At 39.4% G+C, this 23,735-nt stretch overlaps 1 protein-coding gene across 1 annotated transcript in view; it reads left to right on the top strand.

Moving 5' to 3' along the window:
* Positions 1 to 23,735, top strand: part of LOC127578460 (receptor-type tyrosine-protein phosphatase beta-like) — a 58,165-nt gene that overhangs the window by 32,715 nt on the left and 1,715 nt on the right. Inside the window, 17 exon segments of the mRNA XM_052030504.1 lie at positions 569 to 628; positions 631 to 674; positions 676 to 847; positions 1,868 to 2,017; positions 4,493 to 4,736; positions 4,838 to 4,935; positions 5,103 to 5,208; positions 7,934 to 8,008; positions 8,118 to 8,135; positions 8,241 to 8,322; positions 8,460 to 8,550; positions 11,026 to 11,102; positions 11,232 to 11,366; positions 12,045 to 12,167; positions 12,666 to 12,829; positions 13,920 to 14,055; positions 16,787 to 16,907. Of these exon segments, the coding sequence (XP_051886464.1) occupies positions 569 to 628; positions 631 to 674; positions 676 to 847; positions 1,868 to 2,017; positions 4,493 to 4,736; positions 4,838 to 4,935; positions 5,103 to 5,208; positions 7,934 to 8,008; positions 8,118 to 8,135; positions 8,241 to 8,322; positions 8,460 to 8,550; positions 11,026 to 11,102; positions 11,232 to 11,366; positions 12,045 to 12,167; positions 12,666 to 12,829; positions 13,920 to 14,055; positions 16,787 to 16,907 (1,896 nt within the window).

Genomic DNA, 23,735 nt, shown 5'->3' on the forward strand with positions numbered 1-23,735 from the left:
TGTACAAGCAGATGAGGAGCTTTCCAGCAAGTAGGGGGTCAGAAGTGATAATATTAGCAAAGGGTTTCACAAATATAAGAATAAACAGCAAACATTTGGGAGGAGGGGGGCATTACTGAACAGGCAAATTCTGAAGGGTGTTTTAAAGATGAGGGTGGGAGGGGGAGTTGTGGTAATGGCTCAGGAGACAGTGGGGCTTCAGGAACAAGTCTGAGTCCTTGTCTGTCAAGCTTCTGGCTGCAAAGCTGAGAAGATGGGCACAGTATGCAGGGCCATCATCTGGAACATATATTTGCCTTTGGAGAGGCACATGTGCAAGTACTTAAGGTTATGGGCAATGTACATGAGCATCCATAATCACATGTCTCTTTCTACTTATTGGGCTGCTGCCCTGTTTGTCCAATCTTTGCAACACCCATGTTTCTATTGCATGCAAGTGACAAGGCAGCTCAGGTTACATTAAAGCCTGCTTTTTGCAGATTGTATACCAGCTTTGGAAAAAATAATGCTAATGTATGTCAGTTTTTAGACTTTTGTAAAAGTTTCCATATAATTTGCAATGTTGCAGAACCTGACAAAATACAACATATCCGATGTCGACCCCAGAGCTCCACTGCAGTCTCCTGTTCCTGACACACCCTGACTCAGACTACAATGGCTATGATGTTGAATGCTACCCACCATGACAAGAAGGAATTGGTATACTCGAGAAGAATCGAAAAGGGATTAGTTCAATACATCATTAAGGATCTAGAGCCAGACAAAAAATATCTAGTGGCTATAAAGGTCATCTCAGATAAAATGACCAGTGATGCTGTTGAGGACAGCGTTATTACCATGATTGATAGTAAGTATTCACAGTCAAATCTTTAAGGACTTTTGTAGAAGTTATTAACATCTGAAATTTTCTAAATTGGAAGCCAGTTTAACGACATAGTAGATCAGAAGTACCCTGTTAGAACAAATTGGGTGAAATTTGTCCTGGTCACCAATACTAAACAGGCATAACTGTGTTGGTTGAAGTAATAATCTCTCCCTGAAATTTTAGTTCCACTGAACCAGTTGTTGGAGAGCAAAGTTAATTTAATCTTTTGTAGCAACAGAACAGAACTTTACCTTCTTTACCATGTCTTTTATTTCCATAGCCATTCATTTCATCCTTCATGGAATCCACATGTGACAACAGGATGACCTGAAATGTGGCAATTTCTGTGCTGTTCTTGTCTTGAACCTTGGTAGTTCCCAGGATCAGAATCCTAAGGGAAAACTCGGGGAGACCTGTCCCAAGTATAAGCAGCTTTGGCTCCCAAACCTTTCATCATCCGCTCTGTTTGTGTTACAGGGTCCCATGCTTCACTTTATTGCTTCATCTCCTTCAACAAAATAATTGCAGCCCTGAAAATTAATTGCCTCCTCTAGGCACTTGGCTGTTTTGCTTTTCTCAACACTAGGTTTGTCAACCATTTATTGAACCACTATCGTTAATCTTTAATAATTGTCCTTTAGAATAACTCATTACAATTGAACTGGTACATTGTCGTTATTGTGGTACCTAACAGTGTAATTGAGTTTTGTTAAAAAGAAATCACACATACATGTTATGCCTTTCCCCAGGGACACATTTCAATTGATTCCAATTTAAACTATAAACAGCAATCTATTCACTGTTTCTTGTGGGAGGTTAAACAGTGGTGCTTTTTAATCTTAATCTTTTCTCTGTTGTATCTCTCTCCAAGGTATTTAACCTGTGTAATAATGTTATCAGAAAATTATGACAAATTAGCTTGGTGTAAGACATCATCAGTTTTACACATTGTGTAGATAAAGCTCACAACAGAAAAGTTAACCATATATATTTTCCCCTCAGGTCCCCCTCCTCCACCGTCACACATCCGAGTTGATAATAAAGCAGTCGTCATTACCAAATCCACCATACATTTCAATTTTAATTGTAGTTGGTTTAGCGATGTGAATGGAGCCATCAAGTACTTCACTGTGATAGTGTATGAATCAGAAAGTAAGTATTATTTGTTGTGACTTGCGCAGGTAACTAATAATGATGAACATAATTCCAGGAAAAAGAAAGTGTCTAGATTGGCACCCTGGTCCAGCCAGTCAGAGCTCCTGGACAAAATCACAAACCCATGTTTCAAGATTTTAAATCTAGAAACCAACATGTTTGGGGCAGGAAGGATGGAGCAGCAGACCTTTCCCTGACTGTTCTCTTTGTACTCTTAACACAGAGTAACCTTGGTATAAAGGGGAAAAGCAAGCAAGGCTATGGAACCTCAAACTGTATTTTAACGCTAAATTCTGCAATACTTCATGTATTTGAGGGATTATTTTGAATTTTGATTGACTTGAATTAACTATAGGGTGGCACAATGGCTCAACAATTAGAACTGCTATCTCATAGCTCCACTGAAGATTCAATCCTGACCTCCATTGCTGTCTATGTGGAGTTTGCATGTTCTCCCTGTGACCATTAAGGTTTCCTCTGGGTGCTCTTTTTTTCCCCTCCTGAATCCCAAAACTGTGTGGGTTGGCAGGTGAATTGGCCATTATAAATTACCGAGTGTGTTTGTGAGTAGTAGAATCTGGTGGGAGTTGATGGGAATGTGGGGAGAATAAAGTGGGATTAGTGAAGGATTACAGTAAATAGGTGTTTGATGGCACACACCCAATGGGTTGAAGGGCCTGTTTTGGTGCTCTACGATGCTTTCCTCATATATCCAACTGCAAAACATTCACATCCATTTATTCATGTAACATGATTGGACACCATCCCCACACAACAACTTCCTCACCAAATTATGATTGGTAAGAGATAGGAGAACTACCTGATTGGCTTGACATTCCATTATTGCACTACCCACCTTCCACTGTGGCTGGCATCTATATTCCAACTCTGTTTTCTGTCCTGAAGCCAGCCAGCAACTATTCCACTATTTGTCTCCTGACTGAATTCTCTGACCTTATTCACTAGTTTATAACAGGGTACCTCATCAAAGGTACCTCATCTACTGCATTGCCATTGTCTGCTCTTTCCATTACATCCTCAAACAATTTAACGTGGTTGGCCAAGCAAGATGCCCTTTTGAAATCCATGCTGATGTTTCACTATTACACTTCACCTCTGGATGTTCTTTAGTCTCTGCTTTAGGAGGAATCCCATTATTTAGTAGATATGTTCCATCCTCCTTAAACATAGGTATTACATCTGCTATCTGCTGGTCCTCTGGCATTACATCATTTTAAAATGAATTATTCAATATCTGCAGTAATGCCTTGCTATCTTTATTCAAAGTTATTTTAAAATGGATGAAGCAATCAGACCTAGGGTTTTATACTCTTTGTGTTTGGATAAGGTAAGATAAGATATCTTGCATTTAATATATTCTCTTTTTCCTTTTTAAACATACTTATTTCACTAATCATCTCATGATCCAATGTCAGGTGTACCTCTTCCATTAAATCCCAGAGCAAAGTAATGCCTAGATAAGTACAGCTTCAACAATTCTCAAGAAGCTCAATATCTTCTAGAACTGTATTGGCACCCATCAACTACTCTAAACATTTAGTCTTTCCACTACCATGGTTGTAGTGTGTACAACCTACAGAAAGCATTGCAGTTACTCAACTAGGCTCCTCAACAGCACCTCCCCAAACCCATGACCCCTACCACCAAGAAGCACAAGGGCTGCAGGCACATGGGAACACCACCACCTGAAGGTTCTCCTCCAAACTGCACACCATCCTGACTTGGAAATGTGTTCCTTCATCATCAGTGGGTCCAAATCTTCCCTATGCGCAGCACTGTAGGAGTATCTTCAGTGGTCCAAGAAAGCAGCTCATTGCCACCTTCTTGAGGACAATTAAGGCTAGGCCATAAAGTCTGGCCTTGCCATTGATGCCCATATTCCGAAAACTCAATGAAAGGAATAGCAATTCTGCCACTTCCCTGTCACTAGCTGTGGTATTCTTAATTTCTCCTTTAATGGCCTTATACCCTTGTTTTTTATTGATGTGTCCATAAAATATTTTACTGTTTTTGTATACTCTTTGGTAATTTAATTTTGTAGTCCCTCTTTGTATTCTTAATATTTTTTTTACTTTTCTCCTATTCTCTTTGTATTCTCTCTTAAGTGAGCCCATGTTGTCTATACATAATGTAACTTTTCCTTACTCTCAATTGTTCCTTTATAATCTTCATCTGCATATGGACTCTCAGGAGTGTTTATTTTGTTCTTTCCTTTGTGGAATATAGTTTTCCTTCACTCTGTAGATCACCATTTTAAGTTGTTATTCTATACTGTTGCCTGTACACAAAATTCAAATCTGCCCACAGTAAATGAGGTCACACGCGCAAGCCACATTTGGATCCACAAGACTCTGTTTCATACTGTGTTTTCATCAGGGACATATTCATAACAGTGTAATTGCTTTGTACAAGAGTGAGCAATATATTTTATTTTAATATTTCTGTTTTAAGGTACAGAAAATTCAAAGCCAGAGAAACACCATCCCTTGCCATCTTATCTGGAATACAAACACAACAATTCAGTCAGAAACTACCAGACAAATTACTTTTCAAGCAAATGTGCAGAAAATCCTGATGGCACATTCCAAAACTTTGAAATAAAAGTTGGAGCTCAGATGGACAAACTGGGAGGGAAATGTGAGAAGGATCAGAAGACATTCTGTGATGGCCCTTTAAAATCCAGAACATCATACAGGTGAGGTGTCTTTGAAGAAGAACGCTCTACATATTCTCACATAGTTTCGTTGCTTTGGATTTTACAACCATGCAAAACTAACATGTAGATTACTCTTTTAGAATCAGTGTGCGTGCCTTCACTCAGCTGTTTGATGAAGATATGAGCAGTCCTTTATTTTCAGACACCTATTTCTCTTTGCCCATAACCACTGAGTCAGGTAGGTGCTTGCTTGGACAAACCAATGTGAATATCATAGTGGGTAAAACATTAAACATTGTACTTGTATTATTTTCAGCAGATCCTTGGTAGATATTACACACATATTAAATAGATTCCAAGCTGAATGTTTCAACATGATGGCACAATTTTATGTTCCATTTTCAGAGCCTCTCTTTGGTGTCGTAGAAGGAGCAAGTGCTGGTGTGCTCCTGATTGTTGTACTCATTTCAGTCATGGCTGTAATAGTTTGCAGAAGAAAAGTGAAACCACTGTGAGTATTCTGGCATTTCTACAGGAAATTTATTATTTCAGGTTGATCCATTTCAGACTCTGAAGCTTCTTTTACCATCCAAATGCCATGAAAATCCTTTAACTATGAATTCAAAGTACAACTGAATGACTGAGGAGCAAACATGAAGGGAAATCTCCAATAGGTGTAGGAATAAATGGGTTATAATAGCAGGTGATATTAACTTCTCTGTTAGTGACTGGGGCTGCCTTAGTACTAAGGGATTAGGTGGCGTAGAATTTGCTAAGTGTATCCAGGATAGGTTTCTGAAGCAATATGTAGACGGCCCTACTGGAGAAGCAGCTACGTTTGACATTTTAGGAAGTGAGGCCGGGCAAGTGGTTGACGTGTGGGTGGCGGAGCACTTTGGGGCCATGACTCTAACTCTATAAGTTTTAAGATAGTCATGGAAGAGATAGGACTGGTCTTCAAGTTTAAGTCCTAAATTGGGAGAAATCTAATCTCAATGGCATCAGACAGGAACTCTCAAATATTTATTGGGAGGCTGATCGCAGGTAAAGGGAGGTCTGGCAAGTGAGATAAGAAGAGTTCAGGGACAGCATGTTCCTGTTAGAGAAAAGGGCAAGGTTGGCAAGGTTAAGGAACCTTGGTTGACCAGGGATATTAAGGATCTGGTCACGAAAAACAAGGAGGTATATGTCAGGTGGAGGTGACTGGAATCAAACAAGTCCTTCAAGGACTGTAAGGGGTTTAGGAGTACACTTTAGAAAGAAACTAGGAGGGCAAAAGGGGCCCATGAGGTATCCCTGACAGATAAGATAAAGAAGAATCTTAAAAGATTTTATAAGAATATTAAGAGTAAGTGAGTAGATCAGGAGAGAGAAGGGCCCCTTAAGGATAATTATGGTTAACTGTGTGTGTGGAGCCATGGAAAATAGCCGAGGTCTTAAATGAGTACTTCTCATTTGTATCTACTGTGGAGAAGGACATGGAAGCTAGTGAATTCAGAGGAAGGAAGAATGATATCTTGGAGCATATCAACATTATGAAGGTGGAGGTGTTAAAGGACTTGAAATGCTTAAAGGTGGAGAGATCCCTGGAGCCCAACTAGCTGTATCCTAGGATGTCATGGGAAGTAATGGAGGAGATTGTTGAGGCCTTGGCAGAGACTTTTGTATCTTTGTTAGCCACAGGCACCAGAAGACTAGATGATAGCTAACATTGTGCCTTTATTTAAGAAAGACAGCAGGGATAAGCTGGTGAGCCTTGCATCAGTGGCAGGAAAGTTGTTGGAAGGAATTCTGAGAGATGGGATTTATTTGCATTTGGAAAGGCAAGGACTGATTAAGGATAGACAACATGGCTTTGTGCGTGGGAAGTCATGTCTCAAGTTTTTTTTTGAAGAGGGGAGCGCAAGAATTGGCGAGGCCAAGGTGGTAAACGTTGCCTTCATGGACTTTAGTACTGCCTTTGACAAGGTCCACATGGTAGGCTAGTACAGGAGATTAGAACACATGGGATCCTGGATGGAATAGCCAATTGGATACAAGGTTGGCTTGATGGTAAAAGGCAAAGGGTGGTAGTGAAGGTTTGTTTTCAAACTGGAGGCCTGTGACCAGTGATGTGCCGCAGAGGTCGGTGCTGTGTCCTCTGTTGTTTGTCATCTATATTCATCATCTGGTTGAGAACATCAGTGGCATGATAAGTATGTTTGCAGATGACATCAAATTTTGTGGTATAGTGGACAGCGAAGAAGGTTGTCAAAGGTAACAATAGGATACAGAACAAGTGGGGAAAGTGGGCAAGGGAGTGGCTGATGAAATTTAACTCTGACAAGTGCGAAGCAATGCATTTTGGTAAGTTAAACCATGTCAGGACATACATCATGAATGACAGGGCCATGGGGAGTGTTGTAGAACAGCCAGACTTGGGTTACATGTATGTAGCTCTCTGAAAATGGCAACACGGGTAGATAGAGTGGTGGGGAAGGTGTATGGCATGTTTGCCTTCATCGGCTGAGGCATTGAGCATAAGAGTTTTGAATCGTATTACAGTTGCATAAAACGTTAGTTAGACCACACTAGGAGTATTGTGTGCAGATCCAGTCACCACACTATAGGAAGAACATGATTAAGCTAGAAAGGGTGCAGAAAAGATTCACAAGGATGTTGCCTGGATTGGAGGACTTTTATTAAGACAGATTGGATAGATTTGGTCTGTCTTCCCTGGAGTGAAGGAGGCTAAGAGGTGATGTGATAGAGGTAAGTAAAATTATGTGAGGCATAGATAGGGTGGATAGCCAGTGTCTGATTCCCGTGGTAGGGATGTCCTAAATGAGGGCATAGGTTTAAGAAGAGAGAGAGAGGAACCTTGAAGGGCATCTGATGGGTAAATTTTTTCACAAAGAGTAGTTGGTCTCTGGAATGAGCTGCTAGAGAAGGTGGCGGAGCCAGGAACAGTGACAACATTGAAGTGACATCTGGACAAGTACTTGAATGAGCATGGCATAGAGGAAAATGGAATTAGTGCAGGCAAGTCAGTTTAGTATAGATGGGCATGATGGTCAGCATAGACACGGTGGGCCTGTTTCTATGCTGTACAATGCTATGATTCTATGGTTTTCTGCAGAATCTGGTACAAAGCTGGGGTTAGTCTGTCAAAGTAGTTTAGGCTTGTTAGGCAATGGCTACTTTTGTCTGCTCCTAAAAAAAAAACGTGTTCACCTGCAATCTGTTTACAATTCCAGCAATACTGAGGCTAGAACACCATCAAAGCCGAAAGACAGGCCGTCCTCTGTAAACGTCCCTCTTGTACAGGGAAGGTAAGGACTTCTTCTGCATCTGCAACTTGTTTTCTGGCTGCTAAGCAAAGACCATTTGAAATGAAAATCTCTTACTGGGCCTTTTTTTTTCCCCTCTTTCCCTTTTCAGGAAGCCTCCAATCTCCAGGTTTGTTTCACCACTATTTAACATTGACATCTGGAACACTGCACATTTAATGAAAGTGTGATTAATTTTGTTTCTTACAAATCAACTCTATCAAATTCATTCCAGAGAAATTAAGGTCAACCAGTTTGAAACTCAGTTTACCAAACTGCAGGCAGATTCCAGTTATCTCCTGTCTGAAGAATACGAGGTAAGCGTCTAGCCTTAATCTGTTTATTAATTATATTTAGTACATTCAGTTGGCTTTGTGTGATGAGAGGGAACCTCAGTATATATAAAAATTATCCTTGACCTTGTTATACTGAGTTATTGCTTTCTCTTTGAAAGGATTTGAAAGATGTTGGAAGAAACCAGTCTTTTGACACAGCACTTTTACCAGAGAATAGGGGAAAAAATCGATACAACAATATTCTGCCTTGTAAGTGTAACATATCTCGTGTCACCAGTTGGCTTGTGCTAGAATTTAGTGCTAACCAGTTGAGAAATGGTTTATAATTTTTCCACTGTGCTGTTGCGTGTTCTCTGACATACTCTAATATACTTGATTAACCACTTGATGGCTGAAATTTCTTTCATGGTGGGTAGGCTGAGGGAAAATTTGACTTTGAGTGAGTGATGGAGTAAAACACCGAGACCAGTTATCATCAGGAGTTATGAAGAGTGGGTGGTTGAATCAATATCAATATCTGAACAGGCCATGTGGGCAATTTGCTGCTAAGTAGTTGATTTATTCCAAAGTCCGTTTCTTGTTTTATTTATTTATATATATATATATATATATATATATATATATATATATATACACACACACATAGAACTACACAGGAGATGCATCATAGAAGCAGGCAACACTGTCCAACTGGTCCATGTGTTTATGGAGGACTTGTGCTTCCTTCCTCATCCGATCCTTTCAATTTAACCTTCTGTTACCTCAATGCTTATCTCGCCTCCCCTTAGGATTTATCTGGGATTTTAGTTCCATCATAAATGAAAATCAAAAAACTGCTGATGCAAAAATCTGAAATAAAAATAGGAGAAGCTGGAAATACTCAGCAGGACTTCAATCTGAAGCATTAGTAGTTTTTCTTGCCACAGATGTTGCCTGACTTGCTAAGTGTTTTCTGTTTTTATTTCTTGATTCTACAGGCTGATCTAAAGTTTGGCTCAACCAGATTTCATGCTCCCTTGGCATAGTAAAGTTGAGCAGCTGATCCAAGATAAAGATTGTGAAATTGGCCACCAGCATTGCATTTCTCACACAGAAGCATGCACTAAAACAGGCCTTTGTGGTTCCTGATGGAGGTGCATGAAGAGTTTGTAACTGCAATGTCATTGCTAGGATAAAAACAGAAAATGCTGGAAACACTCAGAAGGTCAGGCAGCATCTGTGGAGAGGGAAACAGCTAATGTGGTCCAGAACCCTTCATCAGGCTCCAGCATTTTCTGTTTTCATTTCAGATTTCCAGTATCTGCATTTTTTAAAATTATTCACTGACTGCTGAGATGTGCATTAGATCTTAAATTACCATTGAGACAACCATGGAGGCAAGGGAAAATGCAGCGGACAAGGGACTTGGTGATGTGCTGTTGCACGAGTAAACCACATGCAGTGGTGTCTACTGATCAAGTCCTGTGCCATGTGTAGACTCTCACCACTCTGATTGTGGGCTGGTCAATGGTCCAGTGAAGGGAGAACAACTGCTGCAGTTTCCATAATCCTGGTCTCTGACAATTGAAGCTGGCATTGTACAAGATACCATCACAGTGCTGGCCCTATAAATGCATTTCACTGCCAATCCTGGGTAATGTGCCGCTTTGTTATCTGTGAGTGATCGGTGAAGGTCATATGTTACCCAGAAAACCTCCAAATTATGCCTTCCTGCACTGTGCAACTTGTGAAGGCATTTGCTGCGTGATAGAAGCCATGGAGGAAACGTTGCATGCATAAAGGTGAATGCTGCATAAGAAATGCCTAGTTGGTTTTTCAATGGATTCTATCGTTCCTGAGGCAAATCACTTTTATGCTCAAACAGATACAATTTTGAGGTTCAGTTTCTTTTGGTGTCTGTTTGTTGGTTGTACTTCTGCTTCAGAGCCAGAAGACTGGCAGTTCAAATGTTTAATTTACAAAAAACTTTACTTCATAGAAAATATTTCCAAAGGAAAAAAAATACATACAGTTTAGCCAAACACAGGAAGAGTTTATGTATTTACAGTCAAGGCAATGTTGTATCATTGATTGAGCAATCCATTTCTGTGATGACATTCACACATTGTGTGCCCAGGAAGTTTGGTGGGGAATGATATTACACAACATCCTTTCTCATAGTTCCTCTGCATAGGTTGCCCCTTGCTTGAGTGTGTCCCATATCACATCTTCCTGGACCTTGCAGTGTGTTGGTTGGCTACACTCTGTTTTGAGTGTTTCCTTCTACCAGAAGACCAGCAGGTTTTGGGCAGGTCACAGAGCCTTTTTCACCAAAGGCAGTGGTCTCCCAGGCTCATTTGTGCTTTCTGGAAGCACTCACATCTTGACCACACACTCTATGTTTACACTCTGGTTCAGCAGTGGGAGAGTGTCGCAGTTTAAAGGACATAATAGACAGAGTCCTCCTCTGTTCGAGTGGATCTGTGTAAACTTAACACAGATAAAAATACCTTTCAGCTCATTTTTTTGTCTATATAATAATTCATAATTAATAGTGTGATGTTTGACAGAAGTGATTGTACCTGATTTGCCCCCAGTGGATGTAGTCATGAAGCATTTTAACATCTTGGACTGCTGTCTTGATTATATGTTGAACGTCTATGGGGTTTTTAAAGTATAATCAGAATGCAGGTACAAAACAACTGAATGGTTACTTTTCATGATTCTGTCATTGTTTTCTATTAGATGACTCGACCCGGGTGAAATTAACATACATTGATGATGACCCTTGTTCAGACTACATTAATGCTAGCTATATCCCAGTAAGTTAGACAAGTACTTTGATATAGTTATTTCATATCATTCTGTTGCTTCCTATGTTTTAAATGCCTTTTAGATTTTTGCTGAGGTGTTTCTGAATGCATAAAGTAACTTGCTTTATACAATTTTAGGGCTGCAGTTTTCGAAGGGAATACATTGCGACTCAAGGCCCTCTGCCTGGGACTAAGGATGATTTTTGGAAAATGGTTTGGGAACAAAATGTTCATAATATTGTGATGGTCACCCAATGTGTAGAAAAGGGAAGGGTAAGTATTTAATATTACTTTTCCCTTGGGAATCATCTGTATTACTTTCCAATAATTTTATATGGCCATAGGTCTAGTATTGTATTGAATGTATAGTGGAACATGAGAGGGTAAAGCAGTATAACGGTACCGTTATTCAGCTAATAATCCAAAGAATATGACCTCAGATCCTACACTGGAAGAAAAATCTAGAATTTTTTTTTAAATTGGCATTTGTAAGTGACTATAAAGATTATTGTAAAATTCCAACCAGAGAAGCGTACTAGTTTTCCTTACCTAATAGAGACCAAGGCCATAAACCAATGTGAATGATCTTTAGCTGCTCTCTGCAGTAGTGCAACATGTTACTCAATTGTGTCAAACAGAAGGCAAATGTTCAGTGTAACTAGGAATGAGCAACAAATGTTAGCCTTGCTCTCAATTTCTACCTCCCAAAGAGTAATGGCTCCATAATTCTCAATGGTTGCAACAAAGGATCAGTAAACCCCAAAGAAACACTATAAATGTTTTTCTTGTGTCCCGTCTCTAGCGGTTCTGTCAAAATTATAACAAAAGAACCCCACGGAAATTCAAGGAGAGGTTTTGAAGACTTATTCATATGCCCAATTTATAACTGCTACATGTTTTCTGTGCATGGAAAACCTGGTGACCATTTGCTTTATGTACTCCTATCAATAGGTAAAATGTGATCATTACTGGCCCTTTGATCACGACGCTTTGTATTACGGAGATCTCATTGTTCAAATGCTGTCCGAGTCTGTCTTACCTGAATGGACGATCAGAGAATTCAAAATTTGCAACGTAAGGATCTTTTGATTGTCTTGTCATTAAACTGTACATTTCAACCTTGTCTACAATGAGTTGTAAATGTATTTGTTTCCATGATAGGACCAAGCAGCTTCCCAAGTTTGTGATTTTTACTCCACCTGTTCATTCACAGCACTTTGTGATAAAGACTGGCAGCATCCCAAAGAAGTAAACTTTTTAAACTTTGTCCATACAGTACAGTAACAGGCCCTTCCGTCCCAATGAGCCCACGCCACCCAATTGCACCCTTGTAACATACTTATCATGGCACATAACAGTGATGTAGAAGCATTTATATTCACCTGGGACAACATTGTTAGTTTGATATTTGATATTCAACATTTTGTCTAGAGTGTGAACCTGCTTAGGAGCCTGAGCCTACCTTCTCATGCTCAGGTCTCCAACTCAGAGACAGCAGTATCACCAACTGAATGACAGCTGACATGAGGACCTGATTGTTAAATTCCTATTTTTTAAAAAATTATCATCTAGGAGGACCAACTTGACTGTGCACGAGTCGTTCGTCAGTTTCACTACACTGTTTGGCCAGATCATGGGGTGCCAGAAACTGCACAATCTTTAATTCAGTTTGTGCGAACAGTGAGAGATTATATCAACAGATCACCAAACTCTGGACCTAGTGTTATACATTGCAGGTTAGTGATATACTTTAAAACTTTATATATATTGAACAAATGATTGCAGTGAAAATACTTTGGAAATATTATATGTTTAAACAACAGCCATACAGTTATTCAAATGTTGGTGGTTCAGATAAACTCTTAATAGTGTGATTAAAACACATGGTATTGATGACTTCTCTCTCGCCTCTATTACCATTTATGATCCAAAGGATGCCTTAATGATTGAATAACTCAAATTCATCTAAGCATTTTGTAACAATTATCAAATTGGCAGATGTCTACTCAGGGTGGAACATTTTTCCAGGATAGATAAGCAGAATTAGCAACAAGCTAACCCAAGTCAAACATATGACATTCATCTCCAGATTAAAACTGCATCATTTACTCTAACAATGAATTTTAATCTTAGCTTCAGCTATACCAGAATAATGAAATGGATGTTCCTTGATATAATCCCTAGGGAATGTGTTTCTATTTCTTGCGCTCTCTCAGATTAAAATGACAAAAGAGAGGTACTGCAATGTTGTGGTTAATTTGCTGGACTGCCAGCCAAATTCTAGACCATTGATTCCAAGACACAAATTTGAATTCCACTATAGCAGCTGAGGAGTTTAATTCAACTATTTAAATAAATTAAAACAAAAAGCTAATCACAGTGACTGTGAGACCGCTGGATCGTCATTAAGCACATTAGTGAACCTACCTGGTTCACTAATGTACTTCAGAGAAGGAAATTTTTCATCTTTACTCAGTCTGGCCTGTGTGCAATTCCAAATCCACCAAAATGGTTGACTTTTAATGATCTCTTCAGTTCAGGAACAGTTAGGAATCAGCACTGGTCATATTCCGAGAACAATTTTATGCAGTGGGGTTGGCACCAAAAGGCCTTTGTCCAAACTCACTTCAAATTACCAGGGCAGGTCAAAATTTTGATACTGTCAGTTAAACTTGCATTTGAATCTAGATCTTTAGTTTAAATGGTCAATGAGGTTAATAATGGTACCAGCTGACAACTTCATCACTGATATTATTTACTAATAGAGGATATTTAGTTCACCTTGGTAGTTGCTGCTTATTTTATAAAATTGCTTTACTTTTACAGTGCTGGTGTAGGTCGGACAGGTACATTTATCGCTTTAGACAGAATCCTTCAGCAGTTGGAGGGCAAGGATTCGGTGGACATTTATGGAACAGTTTATGACCTGAGGCTCCACAGGGTACATATGGTGCAAACTGAGGTAATGGGATTTGTTTGTACTGCATTGTATTTCTCTCTGCAATTTAGCATTGCAATATCTGAATTAACAGTATTGCTTTTTTAAATACACTTGTGACACATTATCTTGGCAACACAGACTTTGTTGTGGGCAGATTTTCTAGCCAGGTATCCTGGAGCAAATTTAGTGCACAGGTATTGTGGTTCTTGGTAATGAAAGTGGCAATATGTTGGATTTCCAAGATTCTTTTTTTTTACATAATAATTCACAATTCCAACAGCCAGTTTCTGTCCTTCAGACTGGAGAAGCACATTAGCTCTGGTTGCTGAAAATTGCAGCATACAAAGAAATGAACTGGGAAGTGGTATAACAGTGAAAAGAACCACCTAGGATCATAGCTGCTCAGGCAATAATGTTATGCTTGCTACCCCATTATCTGTAGGGAACAGGAGCCTCCATGTGCATTAATCCTCTCCTAAAATGAACAATGTGGATCTGCTGAAATTAATTATAGTAACTAGAAAGACTATAAACTAATCATGGTCCCTCCTCTCCCTACAAGAGTGATTTTTATTTTATTATCTTGTTCTCCAATACCTTGTTCAAATGTCTCAGGGATCAGGTGTAAGAAAGAAGGACCAAGAAATATGGTGTGGGAAAAATTGTACGTGTACCTGCATTTACACATACATGTTTGTGCTAACTCTTTGCAACATGGCCTGGTATCCAATCACCTTGAAACCTCCATGCCATTGGATCAAGATTTCACTTTGTAAGATCCATCTGGTAACTGAAGTGTAACAGCTACCCCATACTAAATAATTTACACACGGACATGTAGCACTCCTCAGAAAGAGACAAAGTAAATCATCCTCAACCTTGGGGCTGCCAAAGCAGAGGAAACCAGTGTGAGGGTTCATGTGAATGGCCTTAGCGTTCTAGTGCAGTGTGAGCCTTTCAGTATCCATGTACACTTGCACAGGAGATGCTTTTGATAGCAAAAGTGGGTGTATAAAAAGCTGCAGATCAGTTAGCACAGAAGTTCATACGAACCCCAGTGACATCTGAACACCCTTCAGAACCTTAATCTTTGAGTGAATGCATTAAAGATAATTTCAGTAGTTTTCTTCATATAAGCATTCACCTACAAATAATCATTTGGACATCATATAGAAAATGATCCCATTGGTGTACTGCAAGCAGTATTGCTCGGAGTGCTTTGGAACAGGTATTAGGCCCACTAACTATGCTGATCACTTGGACAATACCCAATTCAGGCCCATTCCAAACCTACTTGCCACTTGACCACAAAGTCCAAAGCAGCAGTTTAAATAGACCCATGGAAGACTTCTACAAAAATGCTGCAGGCAGGTATTTTATGCTTCCTTGAGTGTGCAGCAGAATTAAAACTGTCTTTGTATTAAAACTGCAAGCCATTGCCAGGCACTTTCTCTCCCAGCCCTCCCCACTCTGTGCACTTGGCCTTTGTACCAGCATCTCAGATGTCAATCTGCATCTTTTCAATGCGTGGCACTTTAGTCGTGAATGACATAGACTACACACCTGTCATTTGATGAAAGAAAACCAATTGGCACAGGTGTCATGTTCATTTCCCTTCACTGCCATACAATTTACATATCACAAAGCTTCTAGCTGCCTTTGGTAGAAGCTTCCTGTTCATCAGTTCAACAGTATTACAAAATCAGGGGCCCTGTTGCACATCAGTCTGATACTTGTGTGTTCTTATGAGCTAGAAAGATGTGTGTCATATTTATCATGGTGGTTCCATTGCTAATCAGAATAATATCTTTAGGATATTATCCCAATATAAATAACCTCATAGCATAATGACATGCAGAAAAAGAAATCTCATTTTTTAGAACACAGAGCAGGCCCTTCAGCCCACAATGTTGTGCCGATGAAGTTCTTCCCTCCTATCTACAGAATGCCCATATCCCTCTATCATGTGCCCTGTCAAGCCCCTCTTAAAATTCCCCAATGAATTTGCCTCCACCACCCTATCAGGCAACACATTGCAGGCATCCACCATTCTCTCAATAAAAAAGCGTACCCGTCATATCTGGTCTGAACCTACTCCCTTTCACCTTAAGTGCATGCCCTCTGGTATTGGATCACTCAATAATGGGGAAAAGATATTGCTTGTCCACCTTATCTATGCCCCTCATAATTTTATACACTTCCAACGGATCACCCCTCAGCCTCCGCTGCTCCAGAGAAAAGAGCCCAAGTTTGTTCAGCCTCTCCTGGGCTCTTTTCTCTGGAGCAGAGCTTGAAGGAAAAATGTCCTCCGGAGTATGGGAAACTACAGAAAAATGATAGAAATGGTAAAAAATCTCCACAGATTTACTGTGCAACAGCCCTGCCCAGGAACCAGCTCAGAACTGTTACAATTCAAGTTGTCAGACACAGCAGAAAAGCTCCAGTCAGAAAAAGGTGCATAGTCCAAGGGAATGCAAGGAGCATTGCAAAAGCAAAAGAATGGAATTATAAACACCAACTAGGAACCCATTGGGGTACAATTAAACTTGCAATTTAATTACCAACAGTAAATACAACCCTCTTATTGCTGAAACAGTTGAATATTTAAGAAACAAGGACACAAACTGTAATGTTAAGTTGGAGAGGCTTTTAAATAACAAAATCTATGAATGAATTTGCAACATTTACTGATATTACTGTCTCATTGCCAGCCTGTAAACATAACTCATTGGTGCCTGTGTTTTTCTTTCAGTGCCAATATGCATATTTACACTTATGCACCAGGGATATTTTAAGGAGTAGAAAGCTACGAGGTGAACAAGAAAATCCATTGTTTCCCATATATGAAAATGTAAATCCAGAGTATCACAGAGGTATGCAAATATTCCCTGCAGGTGAATTTTCCATGGAATATTCATAAACACTTCAATTCAAAAGCAGTCTGTTTATTCATAAGACATTTACTACATTGCATATTTATCAGAATTTGTGACCAAAGGTGAACTGTTAATTATTGCAATTTCTAAACAAAAAAAAATTGCTCATGAGATATGGACATCATATCCCACTGGTTTCCCCAAGCCATTTAAAAAATTAACTATATTGGTGGGTGTGGAATTACATTGAAACCCACCTAATAATAAGACAGACAGATTTCCTTCCCTGAAGGCCGTTACTGAAACAGATGGGTTTTTAATGACAACTCAGTGTTTTCATGGTCATTATTGCTGATTCTAGACCTTTAATCTCTATTTAAATACCTCAGCTGCAGTTAGTGGGATTCAAGCTCATCTCTGGATCAATGGGCCTCTGACAACTAGTCCAGTAATGTAGTTACCGCACATTGAAACAATATGGGCCGATTTAATGACTTGATGTTCATCTTATTAGCAAACAAAAATAGTTGTGTTTTCATTACATTTTATCATGTGCTCCATTGCCATATGTCTGAACATTGCACTTTTGCCTTAGATATGGGTTTGATTCCAACCCATGTTACAGTGACAGAAGTTTTGAGTACTTATAAACAAGGCACATGAAATAACACAATGCAGGCCCTATGGGACTGCTCTTTGATTGGTAGTTCTTCTTTCATACGAATGTTGAGGTAGAAGGACTGAAAATGTACAAAGCATTCTATTCACCAGTAAGGTAAACCTCAACCTGATCAGCCCATTCTTTCACTATTTACTTTTAAAGTTGATTCAGCACTGTTCTTTCATCTGCTATATGTTGAGAATGTCAGTCGTGGATATTTGTTGGAATTTCTGAACTATCATCCAATTTTCCATTAAGTTAATGACAATAGAGATACCACAGAGGCAGGACTTTTTTCTCCTCCCAAATAGCAGATTTAATTACGCAGCACCTCTGCTATTTTGAATTGGAGAGGTTGTAGGGTGAGAGGGGTTAGTTCCAGAGAAAGGGACTGCACTAGAGTCATTTCTTACTGGCTTCTCATAATATAAATCCAACTTTTCTCTTCCCTTGTTGCTGAGTTTATAGGGGAACATACTAATCGTGATAAAGGCAGCAGACAAGTGAACCCATTGACTCCTGAAAGGAAATACCTTCCATGGAGCCAGGCCAGAGAGCTGATTCTGTGTGAAAGGTGTCACGAACCAGCAACAGAAGAAACACACTGAGCATGATTTAGTGTTAAAAACTATTTTATTAATTACTACTTATGATAATACGTAAAATAAAAGTAAAAATGTTAGTATGTTAGAATTCAAAAAATGTTAAACCTTGAACGTTAACCCCAAAATTAAACTCTTCGTGTGTGTGTGTGTGACAAAGTCCAAAACTCCCAGTTCCGGAATGGTTCTTAAAGTTCAGTTCCGCAAGCCATAAGGTGAAACATGAGCAAGGGCTTCTTCAACAACCACCGTTGTCTGAAGATAAGACGTAGACGTAGAGAAACATAGAGAGAGTACATATGAAATCCAAATGTTCCACGATGGAACCCAAACGACACTTCAGTGTTTACTCGGTAGTGACTTCCTCACCCCGAAAAGCATCCGAACCGTGGTCGTCCACACACAAATACCTGTTTCCTTCTACAGGTCAGCAACAAAGTGAACTCCACCGGATTACTTCCAACTTCCATACATGGATTTCTGTGGCAAACACAGTTATTGTTTCTCATCCATCGATAGAGAACACTAGCAGGCTGGTGTCTCTCTCCCTTCTCTCTCTCTCTTCTTCTAACTTCTTCAACAACGTCATTACGTCCTTTATCTTCTATTGACGTAAGCACGCCCCACACACACACTCTCTATCTTAAAGGGACTTTCACTGAGTCCGTAACAAAGGTCTTTGGTCCATAATGTCACAGCAGAAGCCCATTTACTCTATTTTCTGATTTGGTCCAGTGGAATCAAAATACATATACTGACATCCACTAAAGCAGTTACTGCTGCTATTTCTCACCCACAATTTTATCCAAAAGGTTATTGGTGGTGTTCAGTACTTGCCTGAAATCATTAGCCAGGATCCAGCTTTTGCTGTTGCTTTCTGATAAATGTTTTCTGACAACTTTGATTTGGGCAAGTACCACAGCTTGCATTGGAGAATGCATCAGAATGCTTTAGAGGAAGGAGCAATTAATAAAACAAGGCAAGATGGTAAGCAGACCTAGCACAACAGATTATGCAAAAACTCTAACTAAGCTTTCAAAAGGAGGAATGAGGAACATAAAACAGGGGAATTACAAAAGGGATCTTCAGAAGCCAGAGGTACATTGGCTGAAAGTATAATTGCTGATATTGGAATAAAGAACATAGGAAATACTGATCAAACCCATGTTGGAAAACTGGAGCAGAGACAAAGCTTCAGGAGGAATATCAAAGGATAAGGAGTCTGATTTGTAAACAGCCAGGAATTGATGTTTACTGAGTGCAGGGCTGTGAGTGAGTGAAGACATTCTGAATGAGCTCCAATTTGTGATTGGAGACAGAGTGCAGCAAGATGAGCATCAAGGAAAATTGATGCACAGATTAGAGGCAGTGATATAAAGAACCTGGGACCAGTTTTAAGTTCCTTCACTTAGGTTCATAACAGAACTCTGGGATGTTGCTGCTGCTTTTGAGGCCTTTACCCCACCTCCCAAATGCCAGCTCACCACAGGAGCCAAACAGTTTCCCCCCTTGCAATGGTGAGATGCACCTTGCCAGTGGCACTTAAATCTTATTGGGCATTGGACTGCCATGGACTGATGTACAGACTGATTCCTCCCCGTTATGAGCAACTCAGATTTCTCAACCATGATCAATTAGTCTAGAATTTTGCTTGGCTCTCATGTAACAATATAATTTCACAACAGGTTAACAGTTTATTGTGCAATGTGATAGAATTAATTAACAACCTCATCTTGAAGGCACCCCTAGGTAACAGTAATCATATAATATTGAATATTACATTTAGGATTGAGAAAGAGAAGAATGGGCTCAAGATTGCTACTTTAAACTTAAGGACAACTATGAAGGCATGTAACCAGAGCTGGTTAAAATGAACTGGCAAATAAGGTTACAGGGACAGCCAGGATGTGGTGGCAGACATTTAAGGGGGCTCTTTCAGACTGCACAAAATAGATACATTCCAATGAGAAAGAAAAGTTCCAAGGGGAGGACCAAAAAACATTAATGATAATATCAAACTTAAAGTGCATATTATTAGTACAGGGACAGATGGCAGGTGGGAAGAGTGGACAGAATGTTAAAAAAAAAGCACCAACAAATAACTAAAAGATTAATAAGGAATCAAAAGTTAGAGTAGGAGATAAAGTTAGGATCAAATAAAAACAGATGGTAAGAATTTCTATATATTTTTTAATGAAATTAATAATGGAAAACATTAAATAGGCATTTTGCCAGTCTACACTATAAGGAAACAAGTAATATCAGAAATAGTTGTAAATCAATAATTGGAAAGAAGAGGGGGAGCTCAGGAAAATTATAGATCACCATGGAAGTGATACTGAGCAAACATGTTGGAGCTGTGAGCTCACTCGTCTCCAAGTCCTATCGGTCTTCATCCAAAGGTCTTAAAAGAAGTGGCTAGCAAGATAATTGATGCATTTATTTTAATTCTCCAAAATTCCCTAGATTTGGGAAAATGTTCCATTAGATTTGAAAAATAACAAATGTACCCCCTTTATTCAAAAAAAGGGAGGAAGACAGAAAGCAAGAAACTATAGGCTAATTAGCTAAACCTGTATCATAGGGAAAATGTTAGAAGTTACTATTAAAGATGTTATAGGGCACTTTGGAAAATTCAAGTGAGTTAAATGATATTTTGTGAATGTGAAATAATGTTTGAGCAATTTATTGGAATTCTTTGAAGTAATGTGTGATGTGGATAAAGTGGAACTGATGGATTTGCTGTACGTAGATTTCCAAAAGCCATTAGATAAAATACCACATCAAAGCTTATTACAGAAAATAAAAGCTTATGTTTTAGGAAATAACATTGGCTGGCTAACAGGCAGAGAGTAGACATAAGTACTGGTTGGCAAAATGTAATGTGTGATATGCCACAGGACTCAGTGCTGGGGCCACAACTTGTTACAATTTATGTAAATGGTGCAAGTGAAGACATGAAGAGTATAGTTGCTAAGTTTGCTGATGATGTGGAGTTAGGTAAGAAAGTGAAATGCAAAAAGAACAAAGAGGCTACAAAAGGATATTGATAGCTTAAGCGAGCAGGCAAAGATCTGTCAAATAGAGTATAATGTGGGGAAAGTGTGAACTTATCCAGTTCGGCAGGAAAAGCAAAAAAAAAACCATAAAAGAACCACCTACATTGACAATTTGGATGAGAACATAGGTGGCATGGTTAGTAAGTTTGCAGATGATACCAAAATTGGTCGTATAGTGGACAGTGAAGAAGGTTGTCCAAGGTTACAACAGGATCCAGATCAAATGGGAAAGTGGACCAAGGAATGGCAGAAGGAATTTAACTTGGACAAGTGTGAAGTGCTGCATTTTGGGAAATTAAACCAGGGCAGGACTTACACAGTAAATGGCAGGGCCCTGGAGAGTGTTATAGAACAGCGAGATCTAGTGGTGCAAGTACATAGTTCCCTGAAAGTGGCAACAAAGTGGTGAGGAAGGTATTTGGCACACTTGCCTTCATTGGTCTGGGCACAAGAGTTGGGACATCACGTTACAACTATACAAGACATAGGTGAGACCACACTTGGAGTATTATGTGTTGTTCTGCTTGCCTAGCTATAGGAAGGATGTCATTAATCCAGAAAGGACGTGCAAAGATATGGTGAAGACTGAAGGGACTGAGCTACAAGGAGAAATTGGATTGGATCGGCTGGGGCTTTTTTCCTCTGGAGTGTAGGAGGTCGAGAGGTGACCTTATTGAGGTATACAAAACCTCGAGGGGCATAGATAAGGTATTTTTCCCCCCAGAGTAGGGGAGTCTAAAACTAGAGGGCATAGATTTCAATGAGAAGGAAAAGATTTAAAGGGGACCTTGGAGGCAACTTTTTCCACACGGAGGGTGGTGGGTGTATGGAATGAACTGCCAGAGGAAGTGGCAGAGGTGGGTACAAATACAATGTTTAAAAGACATTTAGACAGGTACACAGATAGTAAAAAATAAAGGGATATGGCCAAATGTAGGCAAATGCGACTTGCTCAGGTAGGCAAATTGGCTGACATGGACGAGTTGGGCCGAAGGGCCTGTTTCTGTGCTGTATAACTCCATGGCTATTATCTAACTGTTGAGAGATGCAGAACTCTGAGATGCAGAGAGATATAGGTGTTATATACAAGGCTTCACAGAAGGGTAATGTGCAAGTAGGGCAAGTAATATGGTAGATTAGCAGAATGTTATCCTTTGTTGTTAGGGGAATGAAATATAAAAATGGGGGGGGGGCAGGGGGGCGTTATGTTTCAGTTATATACGGCATTTGTGAGACATCAGAAGTACAGCGTACAGCTTCTTTAAGGAAGGATGTTAAAGTACAAGAAACAATTCAGAGGAAGTTTGGTAGATTAATACCAGGAAATGGGTGGGTTGTCTTGAGGAAGTTTGGGTAGGCTTGGCTTGTAGCCACTGGAATTTAGAAGAGCAAGACAGAACTTGATTTAAATAATCTTTAAAGGTCTTTCCTCTTCTGAGAGAATCTAGAATAAGGGGATCACTGTTTAATAATAAGCAGTTGTCATTTAAGGCTGAGGTGAATTGTTTTTTTTTTAATCCAAGTATTGAGAGTCTTTGGAACGCTTTTCCTCAGAGTGATGGAAGAAGATATTTTTAAGGCAGTAGTAGGTGGATATTTGATAAGGTGTGGGTGAAAGGTTACTTTGTGTAGATGGAAATGTAGAGTTGAAATTGGAAAGCAATCATCCATGACTTTACTAAATGGCAGAAGAGGCTTGAGGGGCAAAATGGCCCACTCCTGTGCCTAATTCATATGTTTGTATACATGTTAACTGACAAAAGCTTTTATCTTTTAGAAATTACATTAGCAGTGATAGATCAGAAAATTATTCACCATATAAAAGATTATAAACCTTCAATTTGATGCAGCCTTGGTATAGCATTAGTTCAGAAAATAATTGAAGCTTAAGATTGCTTTCAATTGCACATCAGCAAAGGGCTGAAAATGCAACAGAGTGTAGAAGAGATTTTTATTTAATAGTCGAGAGTAAAAAGAAGAAACCTTGATCCTTCAACCAACACCCAAGATTAACATTATAGCAATTTCATTGCTATAGTTAAATTGGCTGCCATGCCTCCTACATTACAACAATAACTATTCTTCAGAATTATTGATTGCAGAGTACTCCATAGTGCCCTGAATTCCTGAAAGTCACCATTAAAATCCAATCATTCCTTGGCAATCTTTTACCATAATACAGAACTTCTTTACAATGGTTCTGTTGAAATTTACATTTTGGAGCTGATTCCACAATATCAATGCCAGAATAAAAGTTTGCCACTTTGCAACTATCACCTCTGGCCACGTTGGTTACGGTAGGTTAAATTTTGCTAAAGTTGCTGATGTGGACAGATTAAATACACACCATCCAACACCAAAGAATGAGATGGCCATTGATACTTGGGGGAAACCACTTTTGAGTTCATCAAGGCATCTTGAATTTAATTTCTTGGGGCACCCCCTTGGGGAGACGGCACTCCCTGTGACCCAGAGCTGCTGTAGCCCCAGAAGGTGGCATTTA

Source organism: Pristis pectinata, chromosome 15 (genome assembly GCF_009764475.1).
Source record: "Pristis pectinata isolate sPriPec2 chromosome 15, sPriPec2.1.pri, whole genome shotgun sequence".
NCBI lineage: Eukaryota > Metazoa > Chordata > Chondrichthyes > Rhinopristiformes > Pristidae > Pristis > Pristis pectinata.